The 18832-nt window shown below is 46.3% G+C and overlaps 1 protein-coding gene and 1 long non-coding RNA gene across 3 annotated transcripts; one reads left to right on the top strand and one right to left on the bottom strand.

The window, feature by feature from the left end:
* The first annotated feature begins 1910 nt into the window (after window positions 1-1910).
* On the top strand, window positions 1911-10868 carry ZC3H12D (zinc finger CCCH-type containing 12D). Its single transcript, XM_054630107.2, has 5 exons — window positions 1911-2691; window positions 7084-7223; window positions 8222-8456; window positions 9084-9190; window positions 9838-10868. The coding sequence occupies exons 1-5, from the start codon at window positions 2321-2323 to the stop codon at window positions 10848-10850; spliced, it is 1866 nt and encodes a 621-aa protein (XP_054486082.2). The 5' UTR covers window positions 1911-2320; the 3' UTR covers window positions 10851-10868.
* LOC143693576 (uncharacterized) lies at window positions 5831-18168 on the bottom strand. 2 transcript variants are annotated; one of them, XR_013181401.1, is made up of 3 exons: window positions 17588-18168; window positions 17324-17489; window positions 5831-7311 (listed from the first exon to the last, which is right to left on the bottom strand). It is a non-coding gene; the product is annotated as an uncharacterized LOC143693576 (long non-coding RNA). The 2 variants fall into 2 exon arrangements; XR_013181402.1 differs by lacking the exon at window positions 5831-7311 and adding an exon at window positions 12500-12610.
* Window positions 18169-18832: the final 664 nt, after the last annotated feature.

The raw sequence follows: 18832 nt of genomic DNA, 5'->3' as shown, positions 1-18832 counted from the left end.
AAAGAAGCAAAGCCTTGCAAAAAGAAGCAAAGTGTGCAGACATGGACCACAGGCTTGCTGCTGCCTGGGATGGAGCCAGGAAAGTGCTGTGGTGAACAACTTTCATCCAGCACCTGCTCGTGTGCTGGAGGCTGCTAGGTGGATGTGGCCTCTGCCCCCTCTGCAGCTGGTAAAATTGTAAAGGATTGAATCCAACCTAATTTCAGGTGAAATCCAGGGCAAACATCCATGCAACACAATGTGGTGCTAACATGGGAAATTGTTCTGATGGTAAAAGATAAGGGGGAGAAAAAAAAGAAAAAACAAAGATAAAGCATCAGAGTAGACAGAAGTACAGGTTTGAAAATAATAGTAATGGCAATTAAAATATGTGGTAAATCTTTTCAACCTGATGATATACTAAGAAAATTTTTAATTAGCAATAATTTGTTTTTAAAAATCTAGGCATTTAAAAAAATGAAGTAGCACACTTTAAGCGTTTGGAACCATGAATTGCATACCTGGAAGCAGGTTTTACTGTGGTGCTATCCCAGATGTGACAGCTTCTGCTTTACTTTGTTACATCAATATATTTCAGCTCAGACAGTAGCTGTTCCAAAGATGAGAAAACATTTCAATAATGAAAAAGCATTTTAATTTTCATCTGTAGTCAATGAATTAAAAGCAAGGATTAGATGTAAAAATTGTTATAGAGTGCATTGTGAGGAAAACAGTCACTGACTAAAATAAGCAATGCCTCAGTTTAGATGGAAAAATACACATGGTAACTGTTTTCCCCTTACAGTTATGACATATTTAAAGTATATTTTGTTTTATTTATGCTGTTTGTCATTTTTAACTGACAACAGAGAACACCTGAGAACACCTGAAATTTATAACATACAAAAGAAACATTGATTTTTACATAGAAAAGTAAAAATCAAAGTTTCACTGGGTGAAGTTATAACTAATTACCATGTTTTCCTGCTGAACGAATCAGTTTTAAATTAACTGAACCCAGCGTGGATTTCTTCCCCGCAGCCTGAGAAGGCTCTTATGCCTTGGGGAGGAGCTTCACTCTGAATCCTCTCCCAGCTGCTTGTTTCAGTACCTCCATGCCTTCTTCCACAGGCCAGGGTGGGATGTGGTTCTGGCTCTGGCCTCAGCACGGAGGAGTTGTTTGCTCAGCTAAATTGGCATCTGACTGCAGCCAGCAAAGGGAAGGGGGCCACCCTTATATCCCTTGTGTGGGTAGAAGAACCAGCCACAGCTATTAACCAGGTAGCACCAATAATTTCAGTGATGTGACAAGAGATGCTTCAGTGCAAGCAAGCCAACAGTGGCTGAAGGTGTTTGGCTTCACAGATGAGTGGTCACCCTGTATGTTTTCCTGTGTCACCCTGGTTGGGCTTGGCAGCTCTGGGTACCCCTGACTGTGCTGCCCATCACCTTCATTCACTGGGTAGAGCAGAAATTTACGTGGTGCAGTTCTGGAGAATATGAAGTAGCTTTTTGCTACTTTTGCACACTCATTTCTGAATTACCTTGACAATAAACGTAAATGAAATTGAAACCGCTTTCTGGATCACCTGCTTCAAGGCACCGTCCTGATGGCTTTCAAAAAAACAAGCTGCTTCTCTGAAATTAAAAGCCCTCACCAAAATAGCAAATAACAGGAAAAGAGTAGTCAGGCATCATTAGAACTGATGAGTGACAGAATTTCAGAATTTATGTCTGTATACACACAGAAACATAGTAGAAAAGAGGAAACTATTAAAAAAATCTGTTTCCAGATACTTTGCAAACAGCATGTTTCCTTAAATCACTGGATGAAATTTGCTATGCTTCTTAAGTTGCTATGGCATCTGAGCCCATCCAGTAAAACTTGACAGATATTTATCTGGGGCTGAGAAACCACACAGCAGATTGAAAATCCCCTTTGTGTCATTTCCTGTGAGATAAGCTTGAAGAACCAACTCACGCATGCAGCCTGTCTGCGCACAGGCAGCCTGGCATAGCTCACCCAGTCAAGTGACACCTGTCTGACATAATACTGGGAGAGTGACGAACATTGCATGGGACACTCTGCTGCTTTTATAACTAAGAGCGGAGCAGAAAATGCTTTAATGCTGAGAGAAGGCTGGACAGTCTCCTCAGAGGGAAGACAGCTAACCTGCTGGTCTCTGCTGTGCTCTAGGCAAAGGATTGAGATGATTGCATGTCCTTCCTTAATGCTTGTGTTTTGCAGTTGCTAATCTTTCCCTCCCTGAAGTTGATGCCTGTGGGACACAGCTGGGAAGACAGGATCATCAGGCTTAAAGGAGCATAAATACTTCCTAAAATGGCACTGGCCAGTTCAATTTCTAGCAAAGCAGCACCACCACACTCCAGAAAAGTTTCTGCAGCAGGAGTGGAAGTGAACCAGAGCAAGATGGATTTTTTCTGCAAGCTGGGCTATAATAAGCAGGACATCTGCAAAGTGCTGGAGAATCTGGGCCAAGAGGCCCTGGAGGATGATGTGCTGAAGGAGCTGATTCGGATGGGGAGCAAACCTCAGGCTCTGGAGGACCAGGCTCAGCCTTCCCAGCTGAAGCTGGTAGCCCGTGGATCGTGCAGCACCTCAGCAGGGCTGAAGTGGCTTGGAGAAGATGAAAGTGATTCTTCTGACTCCTTGAGGCCCATTGTGATCGATGGCAGCAATGTTGCCATGAGGTAAGCTCCTCTCCTGAAAGGCACCTCTCTTCCTCTGAAGCTTTTGACTTCTAAAACTGATGGCTTGAAGTGTGTTTTTCCTTCAGGTGAGAGGTGCATTGATGCATTTGATGTATGAACTATTGCTTGTTCCTGTTCTTTGGCTGATGCACAGCTTTTAAGGACCTGCTGTCTGGATGCCCATGGATATGCACATCACATGCAAACACTGGCTCACTCTGCATTCTGACCTGCTCTAAGGCAGCCTCTGCCCACTGTTTCTGGCAGTGTCTCCCCCTTGGAGCTCACCAGTAAATTACACCAGTAAATTACCCTTTCTAAATGGGCACCTAGGATTTCTAAACCTGAGGTGTTTCCAGGGAAAATCTGATGAACAGATAGACAGACCACTCACCTAATCTAAGGAGAGGGGAAATAAAGTCAGGTGGCTGTGGTTTCTAACATTATCACAGTTTTACTGCTTTGTCCTGCAAGTAAACTCCAAAAGTAAATGGAAGCCAAATAGAAAACCAACAAAAATTATACAAGCTGAGAACATTTCCTGGATTGTATCATTTTTGTTGGATTTCTATTTGGCTTCTATTTTAGGTAAATATCAGGGAATTGATAGTTGACTTATATTGAATAGATTCATTTCCTCCTCAGTCAGTCTGTTTCTGGGAAATGTCGCATCAACCCCTGCTGGCCAATTCCATTTCCTGAGCACAGCCCTGGCACTGTCTAAGTGCTCTTACAGATGGGGAGCCTGGCATATCCCTGTGGATGGGATGTCCCAAGGCAGCAGTGAGTTGGCCTCTGTTTATCCCAGCAATACAGAGCCATGAGTCCAGGATGCACTGGCTATCCATCTGTTTTCTCTGTTAACTTCCCTGTCCACTCAGCAGGGCCAGGACCATCCCTGCAGGCTGGGACAGGGCAAAGGAAGGCTTCCTCCTCCTGTTAGCTGTTCTGTGAGATGAGATGAGACCAAATCCCCTCTGGTTGGAGAGAAAACTGGCCAAGCACATCCAGAGAAACCGGAGGCTAAGCAAATTATGCCATCTTGTGGGTGAAGGGAGAAATCCCAGACAAAGCCAAGAGTTTCCCTGCTCAAGGCAGCTCACTAGGAGTGGGAAATACACAACAGAGCAAATTTGTTTGGCCTTGTCTGGGCCATGTGCTTGGTACCCAGGTGTTAAGATCTCCTGCCCTGCTTTGCCTCTTCACCCAAGCCCCTCCTCAGGGTGTCTTTCTTGCCTCTCTGCAAAAGAACTGAGCACCCACTCAGGCAGTGTGGCTGAGCTGATCACCCCTCCTGTCACTGTGCCAGGGTCAGTATTACCCATGGTGGGCCAAGGGCTCTGTACTCAGCTCTCCAGGCACAGCAGCTTTAAGTTTCAGAAAGGCAGAAGTTTTACAGCTCTTCTCAGACATCCCAAACTCTGCCTTGATAATGAGTCTGTGGATGGTGGAGGAGACTATTGAGCTTGTCAGTTCATCTGGTACTGAAAGGGAGCAACTGCTTTCCTCTCCTGGATGCCTTTCAAAGTGGTGCTGAATGGCATTTGCTTTGGCTAATGGGGTAGGCCTGGACAGTGCTTTCAGTATCCTTGCTTTAATTTTTCTGGATTGTTGCTGACTGACAGAGAAGGACTGTTTGCAGATGTCAGGGGAAAGGGATGTCAGGTTCCCTTGCTGGGGAAAACTCCATCATCATCAATACCAACAACCATAGAAGTGTAGCAGAAGCAGCAGTTTAGGAACGAAACAATAGAGAAGTTAGAGCTTCAAGGGGCAGTTGTCTGTGTGGGGAAAAATATCTTGAGCATTTATGTTTATATCTTAGGATTGATTGGTGTTTCTGGAGCATTTCAGAGTTGGCATTGAGGGCCCACTGTAGAACACAAGGTTTTATGCCCCAGGGTAATAAAGCAACTGGCTCAGCAGACTCCAACCATCAGTCAGCCTACCAGAGAAGCTGAATGGAAAATGACCTTGCCTTCAGCCAGTCTCACTCATCAGACATCTCAGGACACTTGGTGTTTCCATCAGGTGTGATGAGAAATTTTGCCTCCTGCCAGCCTATCCATGGGAAGTTTAGCAAGGCTGGTGCAAAAAATAAATGGAGTTGTATTAATAGAAAAAGGGAAGTGTCATAACTGTATTCACTGCACACTGCTATCTCCTCTAGTGCTTGCACTTACACCTAGTTTGAAAGCTGTGGTAGCTACAGAGGCCTGTTCCTAGGCCTTTCTGACAAAGCTTTAGCTGATGTTGTGTCATGACCACAGGGAGATTGGGCCATTTGCAGTTTTCAAAAGTTGTTTTGCCTAAACTACCTCCCAAAGGAGCTGGAATGGCACAATTTAAAAAGGATGCTAATGATGGATTAACTGCTGGGGTCACAGAGATGCCAAATCGCCGCTCCATTTTCTGAGATGGACCCTGCAGGTCTGTGACCCTGTGCAGTGAGCCCTGTTGCTGGCAAGAGGCAGAGATGAGACTGAGCTGTGGCAGGTCATGGATGGGTTATGGTCCATGGACTCCTGGGTTTTGTGGGAAAGGTGACTGGCAGGAGCCAGTGTGTGCCACACAGGGAGGATGGGAAGTTCCGAGGGCCTTGCTCCATTGCACAGCAGTCCCTGGTGTTCCGTGGGGATGTGCAGTCCCCACACAGGGACAGACTCATTCAGGTGGCCCACAGGTCTGGCTGCAGCAGTGTGGCAGCAGCTGGATTAGCTGATAATGCTGAGGAGCAGTTCCAGGTGCATCACTTTCCTTGCTCCACTCAGCCTTTTGGCTGATCCACTTGTGCTTGAGTACTTTACTTTCTGCACAGGATTATATATACAAGTAGCCAATATTTAAGAAAGATGTTGCTGAACTTTGTTTGAGTCGTGGCATCAAAGATGTACCTGGACTGTCTTTCAAAGGTAATTATCTGAAAAAGTCACTCACAATTCAGCAGTCCAGATGATGTTATGAATATCCTGGAAAGATCCCATCCTTTAAAACCAAAAAAACCAGCTGTTCTAAAATGGAGATTAGATATGTCAAGCACATCAGACCATTTATTATTGCTAAGGGTTTTGAATGACTTCCTATTGCCTTGGTAGCTCTTAATAGGCAGCCAGGTTTCTTCCTACAAATTGTGCTATTTTTCATCTGTGGTCACCATTTCAGGACAGAAACTTTTATTGGGTGTAAAACCAGCTTTGGTTACGAGGTTGATGTAGACAGATCCTAGAGATGAATCCCTGGGAGGGTGGTGGGAGACTCATTTAAGACTGTGGCATCACCCTTGACTAGTCTGTCAGTGCAGGTGGGTGGAGCAGCCAAGGGAGTCATTCCCAAGGACCTTTTGCAGAAGTGAAAGCCTGAGTGAGACTGGCAATATTATACAGCAAAGTCAAAGTACAAGGATGAGCATTCTGTAGATACTGTGAAGGTATTTATCCACTTAGGACTTTGGGTACAAATTTAAATTAAATTAATTTAAATTAATTAATTTTTAAATTTAAATTTCCTTGTGCAGAGGTAGTTCACAAACTACCTTCCTTTACACATACACTGTGCTGCAGTCAAATTTTAGGTAAGTGAATGTCAAGCAGTAGGAGCTTTCAGGGAAGGTGGGACATTTACAAGGATATCACCCCCAGTTGTTTTCCTTGAGGTTATTTTCTGTCTGATGCTACATACTGAATTCTTTAGAACCCACCTTGCTGGCACTTCTAGAACACTTAGGGCTTTCCTACCTCTCTGTGCAATGAAGAAAATATCCATCAACTAGAGCAAGACAAAAGTGGGCCTTAGGTGCCTGTGGCTATCTCCACTGACGTCTTGTCCCTTTTTTGGTTCTCTGTATTTCCTATCCTGCCTCTTACAGTTTTTCTCCCCCCATATTTTGTCTCATGTTTCCAAAAAAGACCACCAGTGGAGTGCCCTGTGATCACACCTTCAGTCATTAAAATCTCTAATGGCCCTGTTACTACAGAAGAAAATTCCCACATTTTGTTTCTCACAGGAGCCTCATGGGTTTCTGCTTGTGCAGGAAGAAACTCTCACTCCTCAAACCTTTTTCAGACAAGGCATGTGAAGGTTTTGACAAGGCCTAAGATCTTGTTGGTACTTTAGAACTTAAGTCCATCCAGATACAGATGGAAGGAATAGGCTTGGATCACAGAAATGGGGGATAGGAAACCTCTGTTTTTAAGTGTCCAAACTGTTTCAGATAAATGTTTGCTGGAGGAGCTGTTTGGATCTGTCCCACCAGGACACCCTGCCAGTTGTTTTCTTGGAAACCAGTGAATGACACAAAAGCTGTTTATTTTGCCTTTTCATTACTGGCTCAGTTAAAGAGAACTTTAAGCCTCATGAAAGCTTTGCCTCATCATCCCCTCTCTTTCTTTACAGTCATGGAAACAAGGAGGTGTTCTCCTGCTGGGGCATCCAGCTGGCGGTGGATTGGTTTCGAGAGAGGGGGCACACTTACATCAAGGTTTTTGTCCCACTCTGGAGGAAGGAACCCCCTCGACAAGACAGCCCCATTGCAGGTAGGTCACCATCCTGGGGTAATTTGGCAGCCATTTGGTGCAGTTTGGAGACAGAGGGGCTGTGAAGAACCCAGTACAGTTGTTTTTCCTGTAAAGACAAGCACAGTGCAAGTTGTGTATCAGGCTTCCCTCACTTGAATGAGTCATTAATTCATTGCCCCATTCAGTGCTCCTGGCTAGCAGCTAAAACTGCTTACAAGGCTTTGTTACACTGCTTTAAACCTTCTGCTTAACAAGCACAAGGTGCTGCCAAGCTGAGTTAAAGAAGGAGTTTGTCAGCTTGCAATGAGTCTTTGGAGCCTTCGAGGCCTGCCAGGAGACAGTGATGCTCATTACTGCATGGCTGTTATCTGTCAGCCTGCCGCCCAACACAGAGGGTGCATGGGCTCCCCTTCCAGGAGAAAAAAATGCATCAGCAGAAATCTGGGAAGGGAAGTGAAACTCAGTTAGTGCGGAAATATTTTGTCTGGAAATCAGCCAGGTTTGTGCCAGCAGCTTGGTGTCTGCAGATGAGGCAGATCTGCCTTCCTGCTGAGAAGGAATGGCAAGAGGTCAGAGTGTCCTCAACAGCAGCAGAAGAAGTTTATTTATGTATTTTATCACACACGTTTTATCTCAATGCAAAGCTTACATCAGGGCTGGTTATGAGCCTTCTGGCATCTAGCAGGGTAAAAAGGGCACTGCAGGGATTCAGTATCAGACTCTGGTGTAGAATTCAAGGCATTCTTTTACAGATAGGAATTAAAAATCAAAAAAAGGTGTCTCAAAATTTACAGGTTTGGTAAAACCTCTTTGTAAAAGATCTGATTTTCAAGTTGTGAAATAACCACCAGATATCACTGCATTTGAAAATTGCACTGCGAGTTTCCTAAAGTGCTGAAATATCTTTAGATTCCTGTAGGTTTCTAGCAGATGTTTGAGACCTAGTCATAAATAATTAATTAGTTTCTCTTTTATTTTTTGCTTCCCTCATCTACTTTTGCCAATCCCCCCACCAGATCAGCACATCCTTGAGGAGCTGGAGAAGCAATCTATCCTGGTGTACACCCCCTCCAGGAAAGTGAAGGGCAAGCGGGTGGTTTGCTACGACGATCGCTACATAGTGAAAGTCGCTTATGAGAGGGACGGAGTCATTGTTTCCAATGACCACTACCGGGACCTCCAGAATGAAAACCCCGAGTGGAAATGGTTCATTGAGCAGCGACTACTCATGTACTCCTTTGTCAGTAACAGGTAGGAGATGATGCTGTTATAGAACCTAGAATTTAAACATTCTGGGCCAGCATCGGAGTACCTCCCATCAGTAGCAGAATACATGAGCCTTTTTATGGAAGGAATTTACTGCAGCTTTGCTTTTCTCGTTTCTTGAGTGTCCTACTCCCTCAGCTTTGGTCTTAAAACCTCCCATGTCACTCTTCTATGAGCTTTTGAATGGCAGCATTAATGACCAGCTTTGCTTCTTTCCAATCCAATTTGTGATGTTGAACCAAAGGCTGGTATCTTTTACTTTCTATTTCCTGTAAGAAGCAGAATTAAATCCATGAGAGGAGGCTGGCTGGCAGTATTTTTAATTCCCCTACACGACAAAATAGGACTTTTCCCTGTGTTTCTGCAGTCATGGCTTGCTAGAAGAGACAAGAAGCTGGTCTCTCTGGCCCTTCACCATCCCTGATGAGAGAAGGTTTTCATTCTTCCACCACACCTGCAAGGCTGGGCTGAGTGCTCCTCAGTCTCTTCACACTAACCTCTCTTCTCTCCTGAGTTTTTAATAGCTGAGGTGTCCAGGGGAGGTGCACTTCACTGAGACATCCAGTGTGCACAGACCTGTGCTCACATCCATGGCTTCTTTTACTTTTCCAGGTTTATGCCTCCCGACGATCCATTAGGCCGGCACGGACCCACCTTAAGTAACTTCCTCAGCAAAAAGCCAGTGCTTCCTGAGAGAAAATGGCAGCCTTGCCCTTATGGTGGGTTTCTCCCCATGCTGTGAAGTGCCCCCTGCTTCCCAGCAGTGCTCTCCCTCAGCCACGTGCTGTCCTGCTTTATGTGGTGAGCGCTTGGGCTGGGGTTGCTCCAAGGTGTGATGCTTTTCCCCCTCCTACTTGAGTGGCTGCCGCCTCAGCAAAGGCAGCAGATGCTTGTGACCCCTCCATCCCTGCCTGCACGCAGCACCCACGGGCACTGTGGCTGTGCTGGCTGTCCTGCCCACACACACTTCTCACCTGGTGGAGTGGATTCTGCTGCAGCACTTGGGAATGGCCACCCAAACATTTTCCCTCTCTGCCCTCCTGACAGCAGGTTTCTCAGAGGTAAATCCCTATGCCATTTTTAAAGCCACCTTTTGTAGCAGCAGGCCTCCCAGCCCACTGAGTGCAGGAACTGAAACATGAATATCAGACACTTCCAAAATAGCTGAGACTTCCTTTCACTGCTGCTTCACCCTGCTATTAATATCAGCAATATTTAAATCTGGAGTCAACAGTACTGAGTTTGAAAATAGTACTTCCTCTTTTTCTGTGTTTGTCACACCCAGTGCTGGGGAGAAGTGATGTGTGCATTAATTGATGTTGGTGCTAGTGACAACTTCCTGTCTGATTTGCTTTTATCGTTTCAGGTAAAAAATGCACCTATGGCAATAAATGCAAATTTTACCATCCAGAGAGACAACATCAAGCTCAGCTTTCGGTTGCTGATGAGCTCAGGGCCAAAACAAAGGTCCCGTTATCCCAGGGGAAGGAGGAGGAGAGGTGTCAGTGCTCCCCGTGCGACGCCTGCACAGAAACTCTGCGGGAAGCCAGAGGCTGCTCGGGGCCCTCCCGCTGCCCAGGCCGGTCCCAGGGCGGCTGCTCGGAGCAGACATTCCGTGCCTGGCCCAGCAGCGCTGGCTCTGACCTACGGAGGGACCCGCGCCTGCCGCAGCCAGAGCCGCTCCTGGAGAAGATGTCAGTGGTGTCCATCCGTGAGGACACGTGCGGCTGCAGCTGGTCCCGGTGCACCTCTCGGGACAGGGGGCTCACGGACAGCACCCAGCCCTGCTCCGACCTCAGGCACAAGCTGCTCTCACTGCATCCCCCTCGGGGCTTGGAGCGCCCCGGCTCTCCCGGGTGCCCTTTCCAGCGAGGAGCGCTCCCGACCGTGCCCGGCGGGATGTGCCCGGAGCGCGGCTGGGCTCAGGAGCGCCCAGGGGTGCCCGGAGCAGGACACAGGAGCCGCTCCTTCCCTCGCGGTGCTCAGCACGAACAGGCCCCGGAGAGCCAGCAGCCTCTTCTGCGGCAGTGCCCGGCTCTGTGCCCTGCCCGGCTGCCCCCGTACAGCGAGCCCCAGCCCCATCCCCATGCTCAGCCCCATCCCCATGCCCAGCAGCAGCGCTGTGTGCCCAGCCAGGCCCCGGGGCAGCCTGCCCAGCTGGAGCCCAGCAACGGAATGGGATTATTCCAGAACGCCCACGCCTACCCCAGCGCCGCTTACAGGGACTACTGGCACACCCCAGCTGCAAGGCCACCCTCTGCCCAGCAAATAAACATACACAGGGAGCTGTGCTCCCCTTATCCATACAGTGGGATGAGCCAGGTGATGACTTTGTACCCCAGTATCCAGGATAAGGGCACTGGAGCACCTCCCCTATGAAGACAGGCTCGGGAAGGTGGGGCTGTTCAGCCTGGAGAAAAGAAGTTTGCATGGAGACCTCATAGAAACCTTCCAGTATCTGAAGAGAGCCTCCAAGGAAGCCAGAGAGGGACTCTTAATCAGCAACTCCAGTGACAGTACACAGGGGGATGGCTTCAAACTGAGACGGGGTAGGTTTAGATTAGATTTTAGGATGAAATCCTTAATTGGGTGGGTGGTGAGACACTAGAACAGGTTGCTCAGAGAAGTTGTGGATGCCTCGTCCCTGGAAGTGTTTAAAGCCAGGTTGGATGGGGCTCTGAACAGTCTGGTCTGGTGAAAGGTGAAAGGTGTCCCTGCCCATGGCAGCAGGGATGTTGGAACTGCATTATCTTTTATGTCCCTTCCAAGTCAAACAATTCTGTTATTCTATGATATTGCCTGCTGGACTTTAATGATTGAAAGACACAGAAATTTGTGAAACCTCCAGAGCAAACCATTCCCAATCAGCACAAGTCCCAGGGCAAGAAGATGCTGAGGCTTAACTAACTGAAGCTCATTCTGAGTCTTAACTAACTGTTTTTAGAGGGTGTTATGGCAAGGATCACAGCTGCTCCAGGAATACAAGTATAAGCATCAAGTCAAGGCAAAGGCTGTCACCCACAGCAGTGGGATTGCATTCCACCTCCCCTGAAAGAGAACAGGAGGACTCAGGGTTACTGGGCTGCCAGCATTTGAACCTCACTGGTGCCTGGATTGAGGATGGCACAGATTTTCATTAACACCCTGAAACATTAGATGTGATTTTAGAGTCCAAACTATGGTTCAACTTCTTTAAAAGAACTGTGCTTGCTCAGCCAGCACAGAAGGTGATTTGGTCTGTTCCCTAGCACAGGGCTGTGCTCTCTGCTGGAAGGCAGCTCTGGGTCCCTGTCATCACCTGATTCAAGCCCAGCCCGCTGCCAGGGAGCTTTCAGAGCTACATCTCGTGCTTCTAAAGCCATGCTGAGAGCACACAGAACCCCCAGCAGAGGGGCTGGAGGTGCACCGGAGCACCTGAAGGAAGACACAGGTACCTTTCTCAGAAAAGGGACACACAGAGCATAAATAAAATCAGGGAAGTCATCTTCAATGTAAGTCTTGGTGTGGACTGAGGGCTTGGGGCTGGTAATAAAAAAAATTCAAAAGTCCAGATGATGCTGAAGAGAAAAAAAATTAAAAAAGCTTGAAAATGTCTCCTGTATAGAACAAGAAATCTATTGTTGACTTAACTCTCAATTACCAAACATGGCCCCATAATGCAATTATACAGTAAACTATGTTCTGTTAGGACATGTTTGACTTTCAGTAAGCTGTAAAGCTGATAATCTCTGCATTATTCCACCGAATGCTTCAGGTTCAATTCAATTAGTAAGGTTGATCCTGGAGGCTTTTTGGCATTATACCAAAGTTTAAGTATGTCAGTATGACATGTTTTAAAATGTTTTAACACATTATAAAATGTATTCTATAACATCTCTAACACTTTGTCCTCAATAATGTCTTCATTTTCTGGGTTTTACTTACGTGGTGGGGGTTTTTTGTTGTTATTTTGTTTAGTTTTTGGTTTTGTTTTCTTTTTTCCCCCAGTCCCAGTCATCTTAGAACTGATGCTTCAACATTCAGGTGGGATTTTCAAGCTCTCTGACCCAGCAGTATGTCATTTCTCTGAAGTGCAGGGTTGTTAGTTCCAGGCAGGAATTAAACACAGTCCTCAAAGAGAAGCTGGAATTCTGTTGCTTCTGCAAAAGTAGCAGTAATTTACCCTTAGTAACATTATCACATGATGAATTTTTTGAAAGCTGTGATAGTTTGACCTGTTTGCCTCTGGAAACCACCACCAGCTTTTGGTTTTCTTTTTTTTTTTTTTTTTTTTTTTTTTGGGTTTGTTGTTTTTGTTTTTTTTTGATGTTTGAAGAATCTGCAGAAAATAAATATACTGTGTCTATTCAATTTCTTATGCCCCTGAGGTTGGCTCCAGGGAACAACAATTTGCATTTTGGAGGTATGACTTACATTCACAGAACATGACTGTATTTTCCATATCTCCTATGCATTATTGGAATGGCTTACAAATTTATCCACTACATATTACATAAGGATTAGAAGTTCTAACAAACCAGAAGTTAAAACAAAACTATGGAAAAAATTCTCTGTGACATGCCTCAAAAAATACTGGAGACAAAATGTGATGCTGAGTGGAAAAATACCTTCCACCCAAACAAAGCAAGTTCCAAATTGCAGCATCCAGAAAACACACACACAGCAATGGAGCAGGATGTAACTGTGCATGTCAACATTAATTTTCATGTCTGGCATGCACGTTACATATTTCAATACACAAAGCATTTAAAAATCCATGGGAAAATTGGCACACTGTCTTTACATGGTGCCCTTGGCTTGCTGGAGATGTGCATGAACTTTTCTCCTTTTCCTTTGAGAATGCACAGGAATTTGGTGGTTGTTCAAAGCCCTCTCAATGTTTAATTTTTTTCCTTTTAATTTCTGTCATATTTACTGAGAATCTTTTTGTGAAATACATAGAATGTGCGCTCTGCTGAGAAAGTGTCTGAGAAAATAAATCAGACTTTGGTGCTAAACAGAACTTGATTTCTCTTGGCTCTTGTGCTCACCAGAGGGTTTTTTCTCATGGGGATGTTGTTGGAAGGGCAGCTCAGCAGCAGCGCTGTGTCACTGCCTGAGAGGAACTCTGCTGCTGGCCAGGAGCCCACAGAAAGCAGGGAGTGCTTCCCTGTTCCACCACAGCACGAGCACATGGGGCTCAGGAGCTCCTGCTGCAGGGCCTTTGGCACTTTCAAGCAGGGATTTCTATCTGCCTTTGTCAGCCCCTGGAGCAGGGAAAGGGCTGAGAACAGAAGGGAGGCGGCGGCTCTTGGACAGAGGGCTGAGAGGCTGTTGCTATTTGGTGTCTCTGCTGAGATGCATTTGAGGCCAGCTCTCACTGCCAAGTTGCAAATGAGCCCATAAATCTTAACAGGCTCAGAAAGCCCTTGATATTCTTTGCTTTTTGGTTGTCAAGACTCTTTTAGAAGAAGCTGGAAGCACTGAGAGCAATCTTCCGGGAGATGGGCTGCTTTCCCAAGGGAGATTTACAGAGCTGCCAAGTTCATTTTAAGAAAAAAAGTCAGGGAAAAAAAAAGCCAAAAAAAAAAAAAAAAAAAAAAAAAAAAGCCAGAGAAAAAAAATCCTTTTACTTTCTCTACACTCAGCCCTTCCCCAAAAAGGCAGAAAGCCAGAGACACCCTCCCTTGCAAGGGGCTAGGGAAAATAAACACAAATATTTCACTGAGAAATCTTGGGTCAGCCCTGCAATAGCTCCTCAGCATAAGAAAGAGGAAGGAAGGAGGGTGCTCTTTTCAGTCCTGGGCACCTCAACACATCTCCCACCACCTCTGCTAAAATACAGAACTCTCCTTCACAGAACATGGGTGACAAGCCTACTCATGTGGTGAGCTAAGGTACCATAAGAATTAATGCCATGAAACAGTCTCTAAAGGTGTTAATCTTGCTGGGTATCAAATACTTGTATTTTCCAATTATTCTGAGAAGTTTCGATAATATTTTAACTCAGTTCCCACAAGAGCTGGCACAATTTATAAGTAAATATTTGAACTAATCACAAAAAACCAAATAGAACATGACTTCTCTCTGCCTTAAGAAATGTTGGGAGGAAGAAGGCCTGTACTTCACCAAGTGTGACAGACCCTTGCACTCACTCATGGACACACAAGACTGCTGTAGGATCTATCTCCCATGCATTGGGGGGACTAGGATGCTTTGAACCCTTGAGAAGAGTTTAATACCACAGCACCATTAGCACTGAGGAAGTGCTATGGTTTGCAATTGATAGCAAAGGGATTTTTTTAATAGTATTTTAGCCACATCCCTTCTCCACCCCCAGCTGGGCTCACTGCCTTGAAGTCTTGCAGCAGGCTCAGAGGAGCTCTTCAGTGAGATGTGCTGATGTGCTGACTTTGCAAATGGAGCCCAAAGGACACAGCAGTGGAGCAGAGCAGGGAGAGAACACAGCCCATGTGAGGCAGTGAACCACAGAGCCAGGACAACCCCTGCAGGGCTGGCAGGGCTTGGAGTGGAGTCAGGAAACTGGATCATGTGCATGAATGGTGGCATCAGGATTGCTCACCCTAACCACACTCACAGCTCCTCCTCTCTCCCTGAGTCAAACTGTTTCCTCATCTTCTCTTTCTTCTCCCATCCGTGTTGGGCTCAGGATTTCCATTGCACCTACAATTCCCTAGTTTGGGCATTGAAGGGAATTACTAACACTGCTGGTTCCATACAGAAGACAAATGGGCATCAGCATACTTGATGGCAGAAGAAAAACATAAACTAGGAGTAGGCAGCAAAATATGGATGGCATAAAAAATGCCACACTGGACAAACAACCAGATTTTCTCAGAAAAAGAACAAAAAGACAATTGATTGCAATTAATTAAATACAATTAATGAATAGTAGGCCTTGAAGAAGCAAGTACTGAATGTCACACATGGTAGGATGAACCTTGGAAAGGACCTGCTGTGCAAAGTAAGACTGAAAAAGGTGTCTGCCACCCATCTGCACACTTGCAAGACCGAGCAAAGCAGGCCCAGCTCTCCTGAGGCTCTCAGCTTGCTGAATTTAGAATCTGTAATTTGATATCTGCAGAGACTCCAAACAACTGAGAAAAGTGCTAAATAAGAAGCAGCATCAGCTGTAGTAACCAAATGAGCTACAACACTGAACACAGAGTCAAGACAAAGATAACTTCACCATCTGGTGATTTTGTTTCCAGATTAGACTTTGTTTTACTGCAGGAATTAAAGTTCTCCTGGCATGGTCGGGAGGAGAGCTGTGCAGAGACCAGAACTGCCTACAAGGACTAAAGAACAGCCAAGGCTTGCCAAGGGGGCAGCAGGAGAAGCTCAGAGGAATGTGATGGCTTTTACCACTTGAACTGGTAAACAGCAAAATGCACTTCATTAAATAATACCACATTCTCCAGCTACAGAGAGAACTAAATCCTAAGGAGAGCCATGATGCCCTGGCAAAGGTTGCAGTCCACCCCACACTGCTCCAAAAGTGGTGCTAAGGAAAATTTAGCAGGGAAGCAGATTTGTTATTGCCAAAATATACACAGCCATTGGCAGACAATTATAAATGTTACTCAAAACCATCATCAGAATGAGAAATAGTGAGTTCTCCCCACAGGAGGTCCTGTTAGGAAGAGGCTGAAGTGAATACAGAAGCTTGTAAAAATGTTATTTCCAGCAGGGAAACATTCTCGGAGAACTTCAGCATCTGCATATCCTTTTGTTCATAATGTAATGTATGACATGTGGTGGATTTGGAGCCCTGGCTTCACTTAAAGAAGCAGATGGAAGATCTTTAAATCTTCAGAGCATCTTCCCTAGGTCATATTTAAGCCTTGCAGAAGGTGAGAGGAAGTGAATACCAGTTTAAATTTAAGTAAAATAAACAATATTATGGGGAAAAGGGCAGAGAATCCAATTTTCTACATCAGTAGAAAAAATAATCAAGTTATTTCTGTTATTTCTGTTCATTTTCTATGATATTGATAAGCAACTGGGGATGGTATTTGGAAGACACCGGTTTAGGTCAGCCTCTGCACTTTTCTCTTTGATGTTCCAATGTTTGAATTTGCCCACAGACAAATGGAAGCTTCTAGGGAATGTCCCGCAGCTGACATCCCTAGACATGCACCCATAACATATTTCTAGAAAACACGGTGGCCAAGTCCGCCACAAGGTGTCAATGTGGCAGCACTAGAAGCCGGATTTGCTGCTCTGAGACCGCTTTGACACACGGCCGGTGCCGTGCGCTCGGGGAAATCCTGGCAGCAGGAACTGCCCGGGAGCAGCAGCGGGAGCTGCCCGGGAGCAGCAGCGGGAGCTGCCCGGGAGCAGCAGCAGGAACTGCCCGGGAGCAGCAGCGGGAGCTGCCCGGGAGCAGCAGCGGGAACTGCCCGGGAGCAGCAGCAGGAGCAGCGCCGGGACTCTGCGCGCCGCAGGCTCCGCGGGACGGGCTCGGCCTGCTCGGCACCGACGCTCCCCTGCCGGGGACCCGGCCTGAGAGGCTCCCCCAGGCCGAAAGAAACCACGGGTGAGGCTCGATCTCCCCGGCCGAGCCAATCCTGCTGCCTCCTGTGGAGGCCCTGGGGAGCTTTTCCTAAGTTACACCCCACTGGCTCCTTCCCCTGTTCCTATGTCTGTCCCTATGTCCCTGAGGTACTCCCTCCCATTTCCATGATTGGCCCTTATCCTTGTACTGCCCCGAGACCGGGCTCAGCCCCAGGCCGCCGGGGAGAGAGAGCTGGACCCTCCATATGTGTGTGTGTCTGGGACCTGAACATCTCACCGCGAGGCTGAATTTAACATCTGTGGATATTATGCAAAGGCTCTTTTTGCTTCCTTACCTTGGACTACGCTAGCAGCAATTCAGGCTGCAGCAGCCTTGTGCGAGCTGGAATCGCGGCGCTGTTACCCCGCCACATGCGTCCGGCCTCGTCCCGCGGTTTGTGTCCAGCGGCCCTGCAGGGCTCACAGCAGCTCAGGCGGGCTCTGGGCCGCAGCAGGGTCAGGCTGCGGAGCAGTGAGAGACAAATGCACAATAACAGGTTTCAGAAAGGGCGCATTTTACAAAATTTACCCTTTATTCCATCTCTTTATTCTCCCCTCACCTGCAGTTCAGGCTGTGGCTGCCCTGCCATCAGCGGCTCAGGATTTATCTTGGCCGCGGCCCAGGCGCTGCTGCCAGGCTTTCCTTTCAGGGCAACAGGCCTGGGAAAGTCACTCGGGGTTAAGTTTAGAGTTCCAGGTTGGCACATTCTTAACGCAAGCCAAAAATAAGTGTGAATGGGGATCAATTTTATGAATTTGCTGAGCTGCCAATTATATTTTAAAGCTGAAATCTGAAACTAGGTTTGCCAGTGGATAAGTATCACAGCCAATCCTTAGGCAGAAATTAATTGAAAAAATACTCTGCAGCCCAGATAGCCTTGCCTTACAAATGTTATCTCCCATATCTTTCCTGGTGGACTTTGGACATTGGCAGTCAATCAGAACACAGGGGATTTTAACTAATTAAGTTTATTGTCTTGTATGTGTCAATCAGCAGTTAGGTGGATATGCAACAAATATTCCCAGCATGAGACTGTTAGGCAGCACTGGGGGAGAGGGGGGGTGTGGGGGGAACTTTCTCCCGAAATGAACCAGCACAAGCTCCTACTGCATTCCTTTTACACCTTCTTTCCTTGCATTTTTGGGGAGCAGGGTCACCACAGCCATACAGTTGCCCAAAGCCAGGCAGTTGGGTTGTGCACCTACATCCCAACAACTGAAAATAAAATTCTCCACTCACCAGGCAGAGGCTGGATGTGCAACTCAGCACTTGGAGCCCTGAGCTCACAGCCATCTGAAACCTGCCTGCAGCCTTGTTTCTAAGCTCCATGCCAGAGGCACAAATAACCCTGTGGGTCCAGCTGTCACATCACCAGCAGAGCAGCAAAACTGGCTTGGAGGCAGGATTTCCTGATGGAGCCTGTATTTGTCCACAAGACAGCAGATGATTCCCAATACTGTGCCATACTCCATTTCATTTACTCAGGCCTGCTTGAAATGCTGCATCTGTGGTGCCCAGCTCTTGGTTTTCAGGGCTCAATACAGTTTTAAATGCAGTTTATCCCATTTCAAGGCAGATTTACATCAGAGCCATTAGCACTGATATTACAAAAGTTACACATGCTTTCTAAACTCTGCCATATGTAAAATAATCTGGGAAAAACAGAAGACATCCCCATCCTTCTTGAACAGCTTCTAAAGCAAATCTTCCAGAGGACACAGACAAATTTATGATGTACAAAATATACGGGTCTTATTTATAAAAATGTATATATATACATAATAAAATTTTATTATTAAAATAT

The sequence above is a fragment of the Agelaius phoeniceus genome, chromosome 3 (genome assembly GCF_051311805.1).
Source record: "Agelaius phoeniceus isolate bAgePho1 chromosome 3, bAgePho1.hap1, whole genome shotgun sequence".
NCBI classification, from domain to species: domain Eukaryota; kingdom Metazoa; phylum Chordata; class Aves; order Passeriformes; family Icteridae; genus Agelaius; species Agelaius phoeniceus.
The sequence above is the reverse complement of the archived record's forward strand: the minus strand, read 5'-3'. Positions and strand labels throughout refer to the sequence as shown.